At 44.7% G+C, this 20,791-nt stretch overlaps 1 protein-coding gene across 2 annotated transcripts in view; it reads right to left on the bottom strand.

The window, feature by feature from the left end:
* The window catches only part of FGF12 (fibroblast growth factor 12), a 248,594-nt gene that overhangs the window by 211,639 nt on the left and 16,164 nt on the right, over positions 1 to 20,791 (bottom strand). For both annotated transcript variants that reach the window (XM_074591105.1, XM_074591104.1), the window contains exon 2: positions 20,643 to 20,780. In XM_074591105.1, coding sequence (XP_074447206.1) covers positions 20,643 to 20,655 — 13 coding nt within the window. In that variant the 5' untranslated portion in view covers positions 20,656 to 20,780. The remainder of the gene's footprint in view (positions 1 to 20,642; positions 20,781 to 20,791) is intronic.

Here is a 20,791-nt window from a genome sequence, read left to right as displayed (position 1 = left end):
GCTTATACCCAGATTTCCTTCTTCACTACAAGCTGTTTAAAGGGCTGCTAACTTAAAATGGGAAATGGCTTTTTTTTTTTTTAAAGCATTAAAGTCAAAGAAAGCTCTACACACCCAAGCTCATCAAGCCAACACACACAGAGCAAGACAACGAAAATGCAGCATTTTCTTATTCAGCTTCATAACACCTTCCTGCCTCCAGAGAGTCTTCCTTCACACTCCCTACTTCCCCTCCCGCCTGACATATCTTTATAAGCCCCTCAAGCATTATCTCAGCATTGCTGCTTCGTGCTGGTGGGCCAGGAGCCTGCTGGAGGTGCTCAAGGGTTTCAGCATCCCAAGAGGTGCACACAACTAACCTGTGGCTCGCTGCCTTCCCTTTTCCCAGGGAGACAGATGTTGAGTACAGCTGAAGCTATTAGGGAAGACAGACCGGGTTTCCATGGTTATGGGAGCCTGAGCTTCCCATCTCAGGAAAAATGCAACGCACGAACCACTGTTAGGAAGAAGCAGAAACAAGGCCAGACTTCTGGGCAGCTGCGTACTACAGCTCCTTGATGTTTTACATGCAGGCACCAGCCAAAAAAAAAAAAAAAAAAAAAAAAAGGTTTTCTTGACAGCTTGGGGATCTGTGGGCTTAGACAACAGCAGCGGTGCTTTATTCATGTTTTATTGTGCTTATTGCGCGACAGTATTGGCGGTAGGCGTATGGCTGGGCAGGGCTGTGTTTCTGGCCCTCGCTCACCTGGGCGAGACTCACTACCCCCTAAAGGGGGTCAGTGCTGCAGGACGTGGCACTTAATACCAGAGAGCAAACTGTCACTTGATGCGAGCCGCCTGTCTCCCCGGCGAGATGAAGCAGGTGCAGGCTGCTCTCTGGGGCACGAATAAAGCGCTTGCGCATAAAAACCCTGGGTAGGCAGAATTTGCAGGTGTGAATTTGCAAATCTGTCCCATTAAGGTAGAAGGTTTGGGCTCAGCGTGCTGCAAAAATACACACGCACAAAGCCCTGGTCCTCTCCCTCCCCTCCTCCAAACAAAGCAGAATGCAGTTTCCTTCGTGTTGTCCCAAAAGTGAGATGGTTTATGATCAAAAGCCCATGCTGCTTCAAACTGAAACACTGATGAGGCTGAGGACGCCGACACAATGGAGAAGTGACAACTGCAGAGCCCCGGCAGATTTCTGAGGCAGAGACTCTCCAGGGCATAGAACATCACAGCCTCAATTCCTCTTAAGGTGCTGGAATAGCATCACAACCATGTTAATTCCCAGGCAAGGAGAATATTCTTTCAGAGCAGAATAAAATAGATTTCAGGCTTATTTTAGGAGTTCAAACCAGGGAATCAGTTGATCACCTTTCCCCATCCCCCTCCAATATTCCTCTCTACAGCTACGTAGTGACAGCCTGTCCTGACATCAGCTGTTTAATTGAGAGCAGCACAGGCTTAGCAACAGCTATCCCTGGTAATCAAACCCCTCTAAACAACACCTTGGAAATGTGCGAATCCTGTGCTGGCACAGCTTTTCTGAGCAGCAGCCACCCAAGACCGAAGTCGATACCCTCTCTCCAGGGCAGGTCCCACGTACTCCACCAGCAAGAGGCACTTCCCGCGCGCCCCTCCCGGCTTGTTTCATTCCCCAAAGCCACTGTCTCATTGCGCAGCGCAGGGGTACCAGCAGCTAATGAATGCTGGAACAGAGACACTTCCCCAGTATGGAATCAGATCGAGATAAGCCAATTACTTTTCCACAGACGGTGTCTGACCCTCATCTGCAACTAACAAATCAATTAAAATATTATTTTCCCGTCTTCTGAAAAAAGCCAGGCTGTCACCATCAATAACGCTGTATCCTAGTCCCCGGGACTTTCCAGAAGAGCACGAAACAAGGTTGAGGGAAAAACACTCAAAAGCATCCAAGAACAACGAGGATGGATTTCTTTTATTTACGGCGCCTTTGGCTGGTTTTGACCACTCAGGGATGACTTCACTTTCCAAGGAGTCACTTGTGGGACACTAATCTATTTGGCAAATGAGAATCTGCGGGGTACAAAAGCATAAACACACATACAATGCCAAGACAGTGTTCAGATCCACATTAAAACTCCTCCAGCTGGAAGGCTTCCTAGCTGGAAAATAGGCTTTCACAGATCCATATTCTGTAGGACAAACAATGATTTTGTAGTTTCTTTGACCGCACCCCGTTGCGTATTGCAGCAGACCCAAGCAGTCTCATCTTATCCACACCAAAGAATTACTGGAGCTCAGCACCTACCATCGGGGTGTCTTAGGCAAGTTGCTTGCTGAGGTAGACATTTGAGACTCTACTTAAAATATATATGCCTGAGCAAGGGTTATTCCTAAACAGTTAGCCCCACTCTCCTCAAGACTGTACGTTATTCATTTAGCTCCTCTAAGGCACCTGAGAAGGATTTGAGAGTGCATACAGGACTTACGAGTGATACACATTCGGGGCAGGGATTTGACCCTGTTCCTTCTCTAGTTACCTCAAGAATGGCCAGAAAGTCATTGCTAAAACTCTGCTGGCCAAATGCAGCCGAGCACGACCTGTGAGCTGCTCAAGCTGCACAGCATCAAATACGTGTTTTTTAATTTGTCCAGCCTACCATTAACTGCAATGACTTGTGTGCCATTAAATCTGATCTGCTTCACCTTCTCACCCTCAAATCTCTGCAATAAAACCTGCAGCTGTTTCTGCCCCTTGCAACCAAACCTTGATCCCTTCTCCGTGCTTTCAAACCTGAGTACAACTTAACAGCAGCTCCCTGGAAAGACCTCAGGACACTCAGATGTATCTGCTGAAGTTTCTTTTCTTAGGCAGCGACAGAGAAGGAAAGTTACATGCAGAGACCTTATGAGCGCTGCTGCTCTGTGAAGGGCTGCAGGTTCTCACATGCACTGGAAGAAAACGCCTCTTCTCCTGCTGGTCACAACCCTCAACTCAGCTTGCTTTTGGTCAGTTCCCTCCGAAACATCCAAAGAGCTCTGACTCTCCCACACCTTGATAAAGCTTTAGTTAGGGTAAAATCTTCTTGGACTGGACAGAAAGGGATACCAAATGTCTCTGTGTCCCCATCCAAGGCATCCCTGGCCTACAGGTGAGTGAAGGTTGGGGTTATCATGCTTGTTTTCTCAAATGACTATGCAAAGACTGGAAGAAGGGAACCTCTAAATCTATCAGATACTTCAATATAATCCTTCTATGTAATGTGCTAATAAGCAGTGGTTCAAAAAAAAAAATCAATCAATAAACCCAAGTAACCAACAGAGGAAGGGATTTCTGGATGATAGAAACATCCATTAATATCTATCCATTAATGTCTTGTTGGTTGAGCTTCAGAAAAGGCCCGGAAAATCTATAAATATCTGTACATAGTATTTCATCTTAAAAAATAAGCACAAGGATGAAGCGCAAAGGCAAGCTAATCCGTGATGTCGGTGCCCAGCGGTTGGGATTGCTGGCACCCTCTTTTCTGTCGTTCCCATGGGGCAAGAGATTAAGTAAATCCCTGCATGGTTAAATAGCTTTCCAGAAGTAGTGCTGGCATGGGGCAAGACAGCAATGGGAGCAGGACCCCACTGGACCACAGCACATATCAGAGCTGACACTTTAGATAGGTCTTCTCCCACTGCTCTGCGCAGCAGCCACGGTGCATCTCACCAGGACTGCAGCTCTGGGAGGAGGCAAGCCCTCCACGGCATGGCCCCAAATCCAGCAGCCTCACCCAACCAAGAGCTGGACAATTCCAAAACCCAGCCAGCATCCCAGCCTCCATCTGCACACCCCAACCTTTGCTGGAGAGGCTCAGCAACAAGCAACAGGGGGCTGCCACAGTGCAATACACCTCCACAGCAGGCAGGTACAGACCACTGTTTCACAAGACTCTGGGGTGGGAAAAGGCAGGTACAAGCCTGGAAATAAATAAGACTGCACCAGCTTTAGGATCACGTCATATGTGGGACTAGTTCTGCAGCAGCAGCATCCTGGAGCTCTGCACTGACTCAGGTACCTCAGTTTGCAGCCCAGGATAAAGGTGCTGGTTTCCATCTGTCCCTGTGGAGCAAGGGCCACCACCCACACTCAGAAGGGAGCACTGCCCTTTGGTTTTAAAATGCCACCACAAAGAAAGCAACAGTTCATGCAGGGAATACGCCACAATAACATTTCCATGTCCACCCTGGGCTTCTGACTAGTTTCCAGGTAGAATTTAACACTCAACCAGGTTTTTGGACTTACACAAGAAACAGCCTGTCACCTGGGTATGTTGCCTGAAGATAACCAGCCAGCAGGACAGATTTACACAAATCCTTTCTTCTGGCATACATTGCTTTTTGAAGAAAGTACACACTATAAAACAGTCCTTATCTTGAGTCTTTTTCTTCAAGTGTTGAGAAGTGTCTTCCTATTTGTTTGTTGCTTTTGAATACTACCTGAGCAGACATTAGACAGCAGCTGATATTGTGAACACTATGCATAGATCTTTGGGAAATATCTGTCTTCCATACAGAGCAATCAACCATGAGACACTGAGCCACTGAGAGTGAACAGTTTGAATTTCGAATAAAAGCAAAAACCAAGACCACCCAGATATATCTGTTGTTTTCTGAATGGAGGACATCCAGGCTGTCTAACAAATTACTAAATTGTTATACTTCATAAAAACTGGGGGACCACGAAAGCTGTATTATCTTTTTACAAAGTATATTCTTATATGTGCAGGCTATAGAAATAAATACCATATATTTTGATATATCCTTTTCCATAACAGACAGCAGCATCACCTATATAGAAATACTTCTATATGCTTCCATTTCTATTAATTTCTTGGGACCCCAGGTCCTACCTACTGAAAGACGTCATAAAGAACATGCAACCACCTCTAAATCACTGAGCAGCTCACACCCATCTCTGGGAAAAATACACATTTAAGTCTGCATTACGTAACTGTTCCCTTGGACTCCCCGATTTTCCAGCAGGCAACTTGTATTTGAAGTTGCAATTCAAAGCTGCCTTTGAAGGCAGGGTTATGCCTCAGAGCACAACCCCCACCCTCGCCACCCTGAACAAAGTCATCGCTCTGTCCTCGGCGCGCTCCTCTTCCGTGTCAGTGTTACTCCTTCGGGGGAGGCTGATGCTCGGAGGCGGTCAAAAGCTTTGCAGGTAGGACACTGAACTCCAGTTTATAAGGCCCACAGTACTCCTGGGAGGATGGTCAGGGTGCTGGCAGGTGGAGGAAGAAATTCAACACCTAAGAGACCTAGCTTTCTCTTAACTCCACAAAATAATCTTCATTTCATATTAAGAATTTCAACCTCTCATCTCTCTCTATATATATACACTCATAAAAGTTGTCAATAGTGGGAAACACCCCATTTCCTCAAAGCTCCTAAACCCCAGGCATCACAAGTGCTACAGGTGGGCATAAACACTGTGTTGACTTACTGCTGTTCTAAGCTGAGCTTCCTACGATTCCTTATGCCACAGGACAGCAACAATATCATCCTCCCTCAGAGAGAGATCATCTTATGAACGAGGTCCACAGATGCATCCTCAACAAACCCCCGAGTTTCCTTCATTACCACCATTAAGAATTGTCTATTGGATTTTTCCCCCCACCCCTTATTATGCAAGAAAAAAACCCCTGCATTTTCAGAGACGTTCTTACCAGGATAACTGCAGTGAAGTATCATACAGGTCCAAATAAGAATGTTCTGCCACGTTCAACTAACCCGAAATAATTGAAGACTATTTTTTAATAAATTCAGCTGCCTTTCCCTACTAACACTGCTTTAGACTTGCAGCTCATACCCCGACTCTCTTTTTGAGGGAAAGTCCCTGGCAAACTACATCTTCCACATTGCTATAAGGAATCTCCCTGTCTTTCGTTAAAGATACGAATTTTCTGATGTTCTAGCTCAGAGTATCACGGAAGACGTGTTTTATCGCTAGCTGTGCTAGAATGTATTGGTGAAACAGCTACATTATTCAAACAGAAAATATTGGGTATAGAGCTTTACAGGCATCTTTGCTTAAACACCAGCAGCGTAAATACAAACGCATAAGAGCCTGAGAAGTTGACATGAGATGCACCAGTTCTACTGACTGGCTCCGGTAGGTGTGCCAGGGCAGGTATCACAGCAGAAGTTAAAGGGAACAGAGCAAGACAAATACAGGAAAAGCACCCACTGATACAGATGCTTATTGATGTGGGTCCCTTGTTCCTCAACGGTGGACACGCACTTCTATGCGAGCGCAACTAGTGGTGTGCCCTTAGCAGGGTTTGGTGAGATGGACTCATTGATCTCCCTGGAACTGTCCCAAACGCACCCACCACCCACAAAACCAAGCCAACTGGTACCCAAGAGACCTCAAACATTAAAGCAGCACAACTCTCCTAAACCCTGTCAATTCAAAATTCCCAATTTCTTCCCCTCATAGAAAAGTGATTAAAACTAGCCACCTGTTAGAGGCACACATCCACACTCAGCCCCGCTCAGTTAATATCCATAAGGAAAAGAAAGAAAACAATTATACAGAGAATAATGTTCTTTGACACCATTTCTACATGTTGCCTTTTCTATTATTGCAAATATTTGTCTTTGAAAGTCTTTTTCTGCATGAAAAATGAGATTTACTGCGCATGGAAACATTACAGACTATTACTCCAAACCAACTACACTATTTTAAACTTAATAAAATAAGGTTACTATGATAATTTTATAAAACATCCGTAGATTTTAAAATTAAGAGTCAGATTCTATGTGAGATCAATAACATTTTCATAGCTCTATAAAGATTCTCTGATGTTTAAAAGTATGAAGCGTTTTATGTAAGTGAAACGTCTCTTATACTGAAGGGTTTAGATCCCACCAGACAGTGCGTATCAATCACACCTTACCAGTAGGAAAAATACTGGGATTATCTTTTAGACAGAAGTCTAGTGTATCCTGCAAAATGGTGCAAGTGAGTGAACAAGTCCTTCAGTTATAGCTAATAGAAGCGTTACCCGTGCGGTATAAAATGCGAAGAGGGCGGCGACGCACGCTGGCATTCGATCACATGCACTTGTAGCTTCGTTTACCCTTCAAGGTAATTTCCATCCACTGGGTCTCAGCACACCAACTGTAACGCAGTTGTGCGATCCCAATCTTCTGCCATCGCAATGAACGGGAGATTGCAAAGCAGGTATTGGGGTTGACAGCACAGAAGGAGAAAGAGACGTTATGAAAAACCAGATGATTAGCAATTGTAACAAAAAAGTGACAATTACATGCACTGCTACTTCAGTCCCTTCATCCTTCTTTTTATATGTCCCTCTGGGAGACAGCACACAGATCAGTCTATAGGATGCAGCACGCCTATAGAAACAGTTCTCAAACCTCTGTTGTTTTTGGTTTTTTTTTGTTTGTTTGTTTGTTTTTTTTTCTCCCCAGTGCTTTCTGCATCACCATCTTTACTAGGGACAAGGTTAGGGCCTTTGAGGCACAGGGGAGACATTACCATATCATACCCACATCAAACTACTGCCTAAACACACAGGCTTGACAACAGCTAGGAGGAAAAAAAAATACGGAATAAGACAACATGTTACAACAGGAACCACCTGGAAGGGGGGGAGGGGTGGGAAGTATAGAGGTTTCCCAATATCCTTGCCTATCCTGCCAAACAGATCAGATGTGCTTTCATCCTTTACAATCTTTGACCGCCATTTAGGATGCTGCATCACTCCAGGCCTGACACTATGCTCTTACCTTCTGTTATTAAACACTGCTGCTCTAAAAACTGTTAGGATCCATCATCCAAAAAATAACTGGTAGACTTTAACTTCGCTAGTCATGATGGCAGCTGGCATCGAGTGCATCTCTCCAGTTAAACTTCTCTGATGTTTCAGAGAGCACCTTTGAGCTATGAACTTCAGAAAAAGAAAGAGGGAAGCTGACAGCACCCCACTAGGGCGAGACGTAAACAAATACTTTACAACTGAAATGGCTCAATACTTCTGGATTAGCAGGAGAAGACAAAACATCAGTGCCCTGCTTCCAGGACTGTGTTACCTTACCAATCTTTTCACCATTCAGCAGCACAGAGAGGGTTTGAAAGCAATTTCAACACATGAAAATTCAAAGATTTAACCCAGGAATCCTGATGCTCTGTACCGACCACTTTATCACCAACAAGACCTCTTTCCAAAACCCCCTTAAGCTCTCTGGCCAACAATACAACATCAGTATCTGGATCCAACCACTCCCAAATTGCAAATGCTACCCAAGCAAGGTTTCGGATCAGCAGGGTAAGACACTAAACCCACACTGGGTTCCTAATACAATTCCTACATAAGGTAATGAAGACCTGCCTGAACCCCAGAGCGTGCCCATGAACGCATACTGCCCAGGCAGCAGCCAACCTCCCCTTGAGCACAAACCACAGAGCCATACTGACACACGGTCCCCAGGCACAGTACGTCCATTTACCAGAGGACCCCACCGTAGAGCAGACACAAGGGTCTGAACCCAGGTGATATACAAGCTGGTGTCCTGGACTTGGCACCGCTATGTGAAACCCTGGCTCTTCATCCCCACACTTTTTTTTGCCAAGAGAACCTGAGCTGAGAGCCAAGGGGTTTCTTTTCCAGAGGAGCAGGAGCTGATTTATTGCCTCACATAGCTGTAACTAGCCCCTCCAGGAACAGAACTGACAGTCTAGTAGGTCTTTCAGTGAAAAGGAAGGATCCAATACCAGACCCATCCAGTTTCGTCGTGTATCACAGGAGTTCACTGCTCATGCTTTGCTGTTTCTGGATTGCACTACCGTCATCTGGGGTCATCATTAGAGACGATCTGATTGCATTTTCCCTTCAAGGAACCACATGAGCTTTTCAAATCATTAGACACAGGGCATTCAACAGCCATTGGCTAATAGCCACCTTGGTCACTATTTCTAGTACCCTGCAGCGTCACTATAAATATACATAGTTCACAGCTAGTGGTGCCAACTGGGGCTATTCTGGGAAATGGGGTGAAAACCACATAGTTCATAAACCAAAACACAATCTGGTTTGAATGATGCTTTTCTGGTAAAGCTACAAGGTCATCCACCCAGGTGAGGACAGATGAGCCATCTTCATGGAACTGAACAGTTTCACATGGCCTTGGCAAAGCATTTGAGCCAGTAACTATTGGCAAAGCATAGGCAGAAACACTTGATATAGTGAATTGTAACGCTTGCAATTTCATGACCAGTTCTGTTGAACTTTCCTGAGAAAATCCATGGAGAAGTATAAGTTTTAGTAATCCTCCACGTAAAACTCTGTTTGAGCTGTTTAACGTGGTTTTTTGTTCTTTAATTGTTTTTTAAAGGAAATAAGTAGTATGTATTTTAGTTTGAATTTGTTTTGAAATTAAGATTGAAATACAGTATTTTTCAAGAGAAAAATATGCATGCTTTCCTGAATATGTGGCTCTCCTTTCCAGGCCAACAGCACTGTTCCTCTTTTACAAAGGAAGTTAAAACAGAAAACTGGAAACAGCCATTTCCAACATCAACTTCAACAAATGGAAGAGCTATAAAGTTGATTAGGGCAATAATACAAGAACTAAAAACAGTGATAAAGGCTTTATGGTCCATATGTACCTCCACCTGGAAAGGCCTTAAAAGCATCACACAAAATCCACAGTGCCTCTGAGATCAGTAAGAGTATTGTGATACCTCCTTACAAAAATAGCAGACAGTGAAATTGTTTAGCTGAAAAAACACAAGTCTAATCTCAGCTGTGTTGTTCGTAATACCTCAGGCACTGACAAGCTCTCATGGATCCAAGGCAGGACCCATCTGGACAACACCCTTAATAACGTGCTTTAACTTTTTCTCAGCACTGAAGCGGTCAGGCAGTTGAACTAGGCGATCATGGTAGGTCCCTTCCAACTGGAAACATCCTATTCTATCAGTAAGTGTGGACTCCAGGAAGACCCTGAGCGGCCTGAATGATGGAAAAAAAAAAAAAAAGGAGTATTGGGTGCAATCCGATTCAGCACAAAAACTTCAGGGAATGTGATTTTTCTGCAAAATAGAAAAACCTGATTTTTAGGCAGGTTCTTTGCAAACAGGAGGGAGAAGAGGCAAGTGCTTACACCAATGTTCCTGACAGACAGTGGAGAGCCCAGAAACGTCATAGATTATCCTTTGCTAGACCACTGACTACTACCCCTAAGGCAGAACAGAAGTCCTGTCACTAAGAACTGCCCACAAGCAGGAATTCTGCAGGAGACAGAGCCTTCACACATTTGAGGAGCCAGGGAGAAGAGAAAAGCAGCAAACACCCCCTGGGTGCCCCAGCCAGGCTTCAAGCCCAAGTCCAACTTACAGAATTGATACGAAGCTACAAGAGAGAGACAGAAGTGGGACATGTCCAACTTACACTGTCCTTCCCAAGATTCTCCAAGACAACAGCCCACCACAGCCACTTTCAAGATAAGATGGAAAGCTTTATTCAGGACGTGCTCTGTTTGGTTTGGATGACCAAGTTGCTGTGCAGCTTCTGGGTAATAAAGATGACTTCAGTAAGACAAAAGCAGTAAAGTAGCTGAGAACCAGCCTCGCTTTTGAGATTACCAAATATAAACTCACACTCCACGTGAGCATAAATTCGTTTCAGTGGTGGTGATGCCAGCTTTAATGATGCTGAGATTCAGCGAGACTCTTCTGGACTCGCTGTTCCTGAAAACCTTTAAATAAAAAAAGGAACTGCCTGTGTTTTCATATGTATAGCAGTATGCCTATAACAGGCCATCAATCAAAAAATTCCTGCCGTTTGACTGACTTGCACAGCACAGAGCTTTGCCTGCGCTAGAAGATGCCTGTGCACGCAGAGCTCGGCACCAGCCCCAATACCCTGTTCTCAGTTTCACTGACAGCAGAACGCGAGGCTAAATTCTGCACTCAGTTCTGCTGTCGTCAACCTCAGGGTGGTACCACAGAAGGGACAATTTAATCAAAACCAGTATTTCCTTACTATAAATAATTAAGATTTTAAACACATTCTGTTCTTTGTCTCTGTATACTGCCCACGGCTGCAGGCTCGCATTGCTTCAGTATGTCAAGCTTGTCCTCACTATTTCTGGGAACCTTCTAATCAAAGCAGGTGGAAAATTCAACCCTAGCTGCTGCTTCTTTTTTTATTTTTGTTTTTTTTTGTTGGTTTTTTTTTTTAAAAAAAAAAACGCAAACAACAAAACACCACGAAAGGCTAGCTATTCCTGGATGTTGATTTTTTGGGAGGGGAACGCATTATAAATGCAGTTTAGGTAGGAAAGCCTGAAACACGTGTCACTGAGAGACGAATCATGCCAATAAAATTGACAGGTAATCTAGGTATCCAGTACTGTGTTCAGTAGTAATGGCAGAGACATGTCTCAGAGCCACTTGTTTTACGTGTATTTAATAGTCATTTTTAAGATGAGGTGGATATTCTGACTTTTGAAGATACTATATAGCAGTTTTAATAGCAGTTGCTAACACAAAAGCCCCAAAGCTATACAATTTGTACCAATAAAGTAAACTGCCTTCAAAGCAGCAGGAAGAAAGTCAAAGGTAAACAAGCTACCACTGTTTGTTATTTTAACATTTCTTTGAACCAATATAAAATGACTTCTTCAAACCTTTACAACTTCTTAAGTAGTTAATTATTAAGGTCTAAAGGCATTTAAATAGCTCTTACACCATATAATCAGTATTCTTTCCGTCGTGTTTTCAGTTAGGTAAGGCATTAAAGACCTGGCCTTTGCCTACTGACCAAATGATGCATTTAGCTACACAAGCGCAAATCCAGAGGAGCTCCACGGGCTTTATTTAAAGTCTTGACTGGAAGAGGAGACTCAGGACAGTAAATTTTTAAACTTCTGCACTGATTTCTCCCTCACTTCTCATATGGCAACAAAATGGCTACAATTTGCAGCACGTAATTTCTCCACTGGGACAAGCTGATAGGCATAAAAAGTTTAAAAATTAACAGCTGACTTCATCAATGCAATTATTTGATAATGTATGGCACTGGTTAACAGCCAATCTCGGAATACCAGGAGCTCTGGTCAATACTAAAAGGGAATATGAATTTAAGGCTAGAAAATATCTCAAAAGCTCAGATTCAGCCTTCAAAGGGATCAAATATGCTGGGAATATTACAGAAAGCAGGTCTTCCTGAGGAAGCTGATTCCACTGTCAACCCAGTTATGCTGCAATGGCTTGTTAGTATCAAATTAGGAAATCCAAGTCTTCCTTTATGTACAAGTAATTTCCTTTTTTTCCTCCGTATACTAGAAGGTGCTGGATTCTATGTTTTTTCCTCATTTTATTGGCATTACTGTTATTTCCCTCTCACTTACAGTATGCTGAAGCCACTAGCATTTATAAGACTGAATTTGGGGTTACTCTAAAGCAGCAGTGAAACGGATACTTTTGCATCATAGCAAGCACAGCATGTGTAAGGATTCTCAAGTAAAGAATGAATTCATACTGTACATCTTTCCCTAGACAGTTTCAGAAAGCAAGCTGAATCTTAAAAGAATATCACCTATGATGAAATTGAGTAATTCTGGACATCTAAAATATTTTGGTGTTTTGTGTTTGTTTCTACCATTCTGCAAGACTTTCTTACCTGAAGGTCAGGTGAGTTTTATACTCTCTAAAGCTCACCCCCAAAATACACATTCAGAACAACACATCAATAAAGGATGAAGCTCTGAGGCCTGTCCTTCAAGGCAGAAGTTTATTTCCACTGATTAATTTCATACAAGGTTTGATCTTTCAAACTGCATGGCCACCCATGATCCCCACCAACACACACACTGTATAAGTCACAGCCAAATTCCAACCACAGCATTTGGACCCAGCTCTTTGCTGCCCCAAGTCATGATAAACACTCAAGATGTGAGAAGTGGGTACAGAGCAGTATGTGAATAGGAGGAGGAAGAGGCAGGATGCAGAATTCAGAACCAGATTTAGAGTTCAAGGCCTTCAGTAGGGTCATGTCAGAGACCAACATCAGCTGGTAGAGACCTCAAGGTTTCTAGTCCAACATTTGCTTGAGTAGGGACTATCACAACACTAGAGCATGTCCATCCTACCAATAACCCTTGTCTGGCTGGATTTGGAGAGAAAAATGAAAATCAGTGACAGCACTTTATGCTGGAATAAGCATGGCATAAGAGATTTAGTGACCAGATATGCTTCAGTCTTCCTGAAGAGGCCTTCTGGCTTGTCAGCCTCTTTTGGAGGCAGCATTAAATTCAAGGAAAAGTGTTTTTGCATTAATAATACATTCTCAGTGACTAAGAAGCAAGGCAACTTTCCCTCATTATACCAATAAAGCATTCAGAACTCCTGGCTTTTCTTCCTAAATCCTCCAAGCAGCTCTGTTCCGTGAATTAACCTTACCTATTGAAGGCTGATGGTGGATAAAGCCAGTCTAAACCAGCTTCCAACAGAGGGTTGAAACACAAAAGGAAGAAACACGGCTCAAGAAAGGCAGTTTTCCGAATTAGAAATGCTATTCCATACTTTCCTGACTCCTCACTTTGCACATGCTATTAAAAATAGCAAGTAAAACGCCTTATTTCTGAAAGTACGCATCCTGATGCGTACACAGCCCTCCCTCGGCCGCGTGGCTCAAGGCACGCCGCAGTGTTGCTCCCGCACTCTATTGAGCGGCCGTCATCCCAAGCCACAAGATCTCTACTGAAACATGACGACACCATAAATAGTTTAATTCAATCCAGAGAAGAAAAAAAAAAAGCCATAGCTTTCAACGTGTACCCTGCATAAATATCAAATCATAAGGTTCATCCAAACCTGGGACCTGGGAGAAGAAACTCAATGAATTAGCGTAATGATTTGTACTCTTATTGAGTATAAAGAACACAGAAAAAGCAGGGATGTAGGAGCTATTAAAAAAGGAAACATCCTTGTATCACTGACAGGAAAATAGTAAACTCTTTCGTCAATCATTTTGGTATAACAACGGTATTAAGATCTTTATACTTGGAATGAAAGCATTAATTATTATGCCCATCAGGAATATTTTTTCCATTGTAAAATTGCCTTTTACCATGCTAATAAACACCAAGCTTTGCATGTAAAAGTTAATCATGTTATCTCGTTTATAGGTCAAAAGGCACAGACTAAAATAGTTTCTGCAATTCTCCCTAAATAACTAGCTTTTGCATATCAAGTTTTATGACACGTTAGAAATGAATGCAACTCAGACAGGATTTGAATAGCTGAGTAGATAGAGGGGGAAAGATAAGAGCAGATAAGAGAAATTTTGCTGTAAGCTAAGCCTTTTGAAAAAACCTGCTTAAAAATCAGGTTTCTTTTTTTTAAATTTCTGCACCCTAAATGAACTATGGATGAAACCATTGTATACAGGTCATTACTCAAAGTATCCACAGATTACGCTTCCAGCCACTATATGCATAAATGGTACGTCAGAACAACTTAATACGTTAGAAAAAATTCATTTTAAATTACTCCAGCATTTCATTCAGGCTAAATGCAACTTCCACAGCTCCCACGTAACTTGTGGAAGTGGGGTGGAGGAATTTGTCTGCTTCTTGGGTATATTAATAATAGCCAGATGACTAAGTCCTCCTCCCATTTTTATAACATTTAAGCCTATTACTAGGGTCCTCTTTCCCCTTTGTTTTAGTAACATGGCAGGTTTGTAGGGATGCAGGAATATGGGCACCATGTCTACTTCCCCCATCATCAGATAAGCTTGGGTCATCCTCTTATCCAGAAGCTGCAGATACATGCCCACAGCATTTCAGCAGCTAACAACTGATGGTTAATAAAGATATTAGACTTATCTGCTCTTCTAGGAGGCAGCGTGCAGCCAAGGTTTGCCCATTTGATAGTCCCACACAGCAACCTGAGCTCTTACCATCTTTGAGCCCTCCCAGGACACAGTCACGTTTGTGTTGTGTTTAATGGGATTTCCAATGTAAGAGGAGCAGGCAGTTCACTTGCTTTCTGAAACGCATTAAAGAAAAGCACGCATGCGGTGCTAGCTTAGTGCCTTACACTCCCCTCCTGCATAGAATCATAGAGTTGTTAGGGTTGGAAGGGACCTTAAAAGATCATCTAGTTCCAACCCCCCTGCCATGGGCAGGGACACCTCCCACTAGATCAGGTTGCTCAGAGCCCCGTCCAGCCTGGCCTTAAACACTTCCAGGGATGGGGCCTCCACCACCTCTTTGGGCAACCTATCCCAGTTTGCATCTTCAGCGGAAATTGAGTCTGATGCACAAGAACAAAGCAATCTTCACAGCACCACGCTCCAGCCTCAGGGATAAGGTGTTAAGGTCAGGTAACCAAAGTGTTCCCCTGCTTTACAGAAAGCTGGCATCCAGACAGAAATACATAGCCTGAGGCACGGACAAGCTACTAAAAGGAAAAAAAAAAAATAAATCAGGCCATTTATTTACATCCCTAAACCTGCTTCCCTGTGTCAAACCTCAAGCAGCCAGTTTGAGAACTGTTGGCCTCAGTAACATGTCCTGGATCTCATACGGCACGTCACTGAGAAAGGCCGAGCATGCAGCCACATTCTCTATGGAAAATGAGCTGCTCAGAGAAGCCTCTGGTCATCTTGACAGAGGTGGAAGCGTTCCCCCCCAAAAAGGGAACAGTTTCATAACAAAAGCAGCTGTGCCACTACTTAGTCTCCATTCCAAAGACGTAACCAAGATGACTTGTGTGACCCAGTCTTTACCAAAGCAATCTGCATGACTTCAACACATGTGTCCAGCAGTATGTGCTGCAGACTCACCTCTAACAAATACACAACGTGTCAGGAAGATGCATGATGAGGTAGGTTTTGACATGAGCATCCCAAACAGCTTCAGGTCACGGACTACAGTTGGGATCGCTAAGATCTTTACTTTGATCATTGAAGAAAGCCATGAAGGTGGCAACAGCGCACAGCAATCTCCAGAATTGCATGTTCTCACTTGCCACCCTCTCTCACCTTGTCCACAAAGCCCGTCTGCAATCCCAACATTCATTGTCTCGTGTTGGGTTTTGATCACAAGTTCTTCAAGGTGAAGATTCTGTCCTTTACAGGCACAGCATGCAGACAGCTGTGCAGAGAAAGCTGGCCCATGACGCTGAGTCTGGCCAAGGAGGCTTCAGAGCAGCTCCAGTGCGGACACACAGATCAAACCACCCTGCCCATTCACATATCTACAAGACAGCAAGATGTAAACTGCTCGAACTGTTTCCCAGTCCCCAGAAGGGCAGCTCTGTGCCGTAGGTAATCTGGGTCTTACTGCTGTTTTACAGGACCCCATTTAAAGGCCTGAACATTGCATGTCTATGAACAGCAGCATTGTGGCTCTTTCCCCCCCCCCCCAATTGTGACTGGAAAGAGAACATGACTCAGATAGCACTACTGTGGCAGCATCTTCCTGGGACAGTCACTCTGCAGAGATGTCCTCTGCAGACGTCTCCTCAAAGCCCGTCTGCTTTGGGACTCTCCAGCAGAAGAAAGCTGTAAGAGCAGATCCCCTGGCTTCTACAACACAGCCTTCTGAGCACAAGAATGGTGTTCCTGAGGGAAGACCCACTGCATGGAGGATGTCTCTCCAACTCGACACTACTATCCAACAGGGCACGATGATGGCTCAGAGGACTGACAAGAGCACTTCCAGATCTCAGTGGGGTAGCCAACAACATGCTTTAGCTTTGCTGTCCCAGTAGAGCAGCTGGCACAAACAAGTCCTGCTGTATTTCCCAGCTGACAGCATGCATCCTGTGCTGTCAGCAGCCTGCCCTGCACCCAGACAATGAAACCTCCCCAGGGCCACCAGCGCCCAGCACTGACCTCCAGGGAGAACAGAGAGCACCAAGAACTGGCTGCCCGCGCAGAATGGCCCAGCAGGCAGCGTGCCCCTGCCCCCCATGCAGCATAGACACATCAAGTCCCCACCTCAAACAAGGTAAAAGTAGTAATATGTCTTTTCTCCCCCACTGCCAGAAAAGGATTTCCCTGTGTCTTCAGGACTACAGAAGAGAATATAGCACCTTTGGAGGAAGGGAGCGCTCCCTGCGGCAAGGCCAGCCTGCAGTCCCTCTCCGCTCCGTCCAGAAGCCCACGGATCCGTTCCACGCTGTGCAGCTTGACTCTTGCTTGGCTGATTTCTTTCCCAGCCTCCAAGCCTAAACATCACTGTGTGACATTCCTTCCCCTGCTAAGCGTCTTTCTGACTGTGACTGAAGAATCTGGCAAATGACCAAGTATTCTTTAACCTCCACATTAACTATTGTTAGCTTTGGCAAAGCCCAGCTCCTGGGATGCCTGGAGTGGTATCGCTTACTGCTGCAGCCTACAGGAACTGCTGTAGTGGCGAGATTCAGAGTACAGGGATCAGGTAGCAGATGCAAAACAGAATCCTCACCCACAATACCCTCCCTTTCCCCGTTGCCTAATGAGCTTCAGGAGCAGCTACAACTTTTAAGCTTCTCACAGCTGGAAAAATGTTTGGAGTCAGTGAATGTGCGGAACAGAATTAGGTTGAAGACGCTGTAAGTTAGATGTTACTTTTAGACCACCGAGACGTGTTGGTAACATTGCAGATCCATAGAGCACTACAGTTGTCTACCTTTTAGGAATCGAGAGGACATGGAGATGTTTGTCTCTAGCCAGGTTTGAGTGTTGGAAGGAGGCACAGGCTGCACCATCACCTCCTCAGCCCACACCAGGACCCTCTGGTTTGCACTCTTACTGCAGCGTTCTAACAACAAGTCCTTAGTCCTGCACCCCCCTGCACAAAACCTAGGATATGCCCTTCTGCCCGCATTCTCACGAACAAGTCCAAGCAGCGCAATCGGTTACGGCTGCTCTGAGCAGCACCGGAGACGGGCCTTGAGCTCCTTTTTTTAGAGGACTGCAGGCTTTGCAAAGCATCAGCACCAGCCACGTTCAGACAATCAAGCTGTCTTGGGATGGCAAATCCTAGGCAGAAACATCCACAGCAGTCACCAGGGACAGCTGAATTCAGGGACCAGAAGGTAGGTTTTCTTAACCAGACTTTAAGTTGCTTAATATAGCACACACTCTTCCCCAGTATCTGCATCATGCTGAGCTTGAAGTGTTCTAAGATTTGCACCAAGGAAGACTGGAGGGGTAGGAAAAGGGCTGCAGGAGAAAGCATTTAAAAAACAAGGGATGACTTCAGAGAAACACCGTATACAAGCAGCAACCTCTTAACACAGAGCTTGCAATGCAGAGGCTTGGTTAGTAATGAAAATAAAATGTAAACAACAGCTTAGTAAGGCAATGCAGCTGCAAGTCCATCTTAATCACAACAGCTGAAGATGTGAAGGGTTTGGGGTGGCTCACACCTTCCCTCTGGAGGGACGTCCTGCACTGTGTACACGTACACAAAATTAGTCTGTTAGATCTGTGCACCACAGGCCTCCTCATGCTACTCCAACGTTAAGCGAGTTTCAAGAATTACTTCAGTGCCAACACAACTGGATTCCTGCTGCGAGCAGACTTCATCTGCCTTTTCATTTTCCCATTGAAATGCCAAAGTTGCTTGTGTACTCCCCCTTTAAGGTCATCTTTACTTTGGACCTGTCCCATTCTGGCACCTCGATTTCTGCCGGTTTGCTCTGAACAGCCCTTTTTTTTTTTTCTGCTTAGATAGAGGAAACCCAGAGAGTATTTGTTCCCCACCTCTACCCCATCAAGGAAAACATCCAGCAAGAGCAAACTGCTGAGATTTTTTTTGCAAAAGGTTAGAGTAGTGACTCTTGGGGTTGTCTCACCTCCCTGATAACTCTTCCACCAAAGCCAAGAGCCTGGAATCAGGGACTGCTGCAGAGCCCGTCTTGAAACTAATAAACACGAGTACCAGTGGTGCCAAAGGCTGCCTTGTTCAGCTGCTCATTGCCAACTCGGGCAGCGACTGCATCATAACAGTCACTATCTGTTTGCACAGGACAGGAATCGGGTGACCCCCTCTCAGGTGCTTCTTTTGCCACCTGCTCTCTAGAGCCTTTTTCTTTTCTTTGATTGCAGATGTTACCTTTCTACCCCCTGTACAATCCCTCCAGCTACACGAGCTTCATCAGGAGTTCCACAGAGAGCCTTCTGCCTGCTTGTGTAGTGCATGACAAGGCACATAATGTGTTATACTAAAGTCACAGTCTATCTGTTTCGCATCAAGACACGTACCAGTAGGACATTCAAAAAGGTAAAGGTGTCCCATTTCAGGTTAACTGTGAAAACAGTGTGGATAGCCAAAAAAAAAATAATATATCAATACTAACACGACTGCTGGGAGCTTTTAATCGAAGTCAAGTCTTCGCAGATACACTTTTTTTAAAGAAGGTACTTACCTGTTCTCAAGCCCTAGTAATTCTATTGATCACTGCCCACAAGAAACTGTACTTTATAGGGCATACTGCCTCCGTATGATTGAAATAGCTTCCTTCCTTAATCAGCATATAATCAGATATTCCCACACAGAAGAACTATAGCCCTGATTGACAAGATAGTTACAAAAATAAACCTGAGGTTTAAATATAGCTTGCTCGGCTCCCTGGAAGGTATGTAGTATTGTGTTATACAAGTCTGCCATCGTTTTCCTTGAATTAATATAATCCATATTCTCCCACTGCCTTGATCTCTATCAATTAAACAGCTACCAGATCTGTGTTATACAGGAGAGCTGGCGGCTTGGGTTAGGTGGGAATGGCAACTAGCTTTCCCTCCGCATGGACTGACCTACCATCAATATTTCATTGGCAGTTAACATGTACAGATCTTGAGTTCATGTACCAGTTGAATGTATGATGTCTGGTGCAATTGTAGAGGTAGGCAGGTAAATAAGTGTGCAGGACTACACAGCTATGTATGGAAACAAAATACATATGCCCAACACGAAGGGATATATTTGGGTGAGATATAGGTCTTTGTATGCAAACAGACAAGCTCGGCAGGCAATATTTAATGATTTCCTCTTTCTAGGGTGGACAGTTCAATAGCACAATACTCATTGCATTTCTCCCAATCTATCAGGATGTTCTGATGTGTTAAATATGCAACGTAATGAGGGCAGAGCTCTATAGCCCTGTTCCTCTCGTTTCAGAAAAAAAAATAATTTTAAAACCCATTCTAATTATGAAATGCTTTTCATCTCTTAAAAACCTCCCCATTGCTGACTGGCTAAAAAAAAAAAAAAAAAAAACAAAAACATGGGACAGACCTCATATTTATTATGCAAATCCTTGGCATTAAGAAAACAAATCACCAACTAACATCTGTCTCACCCTAAAGGGAAAATAAATACAATTTAAAAATAAACAAAACAAAACGAGACAACCACCAAACCACCACCCCCTTTTCAACCACGCTCCACGACGCAACTGCCGGCACACCACCCGCTGGAGCGGGGAGGGAAGAGCCTCCCGAGCCCGCTTCCCCGCCGGTGCTGCAATGTCCCCGCCACGGCACGGCTCGGCTCGGCGGCTCCCGGCCCGCCGCCGCGCACCCGGCCCGGCCACTGCGGTCCTTTCGTCGCCGCACCACCCCCCCTCCTCCTTTCCCCGCTCCCCAACCCACCTTTCCCTTCCATCGCGGAGCTTTGAGAGCGCCGGGAAGTTGCCGGGAAGTTGCCGGAAGATGCGCTCCCTCCTCAGCCGAAAGCCCGGCGGGCAGAGCCGGCTCCGCGGTGGGGACGGCGCCGACACAGCCTGGGAGCTGCAAGCAAG

The sequence above is a fragment of the Larus michahellis genome, chromosome 6 (genome assembly GCF_964199755.1).
Source record: "Larus michahellis chromosome 6, bLarMic1.1, whole genome shotgun sequence".
In the NCBI taxonomy this organism is placed as follows: Eukaryota; Metazoa; Chordata; class Aves; order Charadriiformes; family Laridae; genus Larus; species Larus michahellis.
This window is presented reverse-complemented; position numbering and strand designations above follow the sequence as displayed.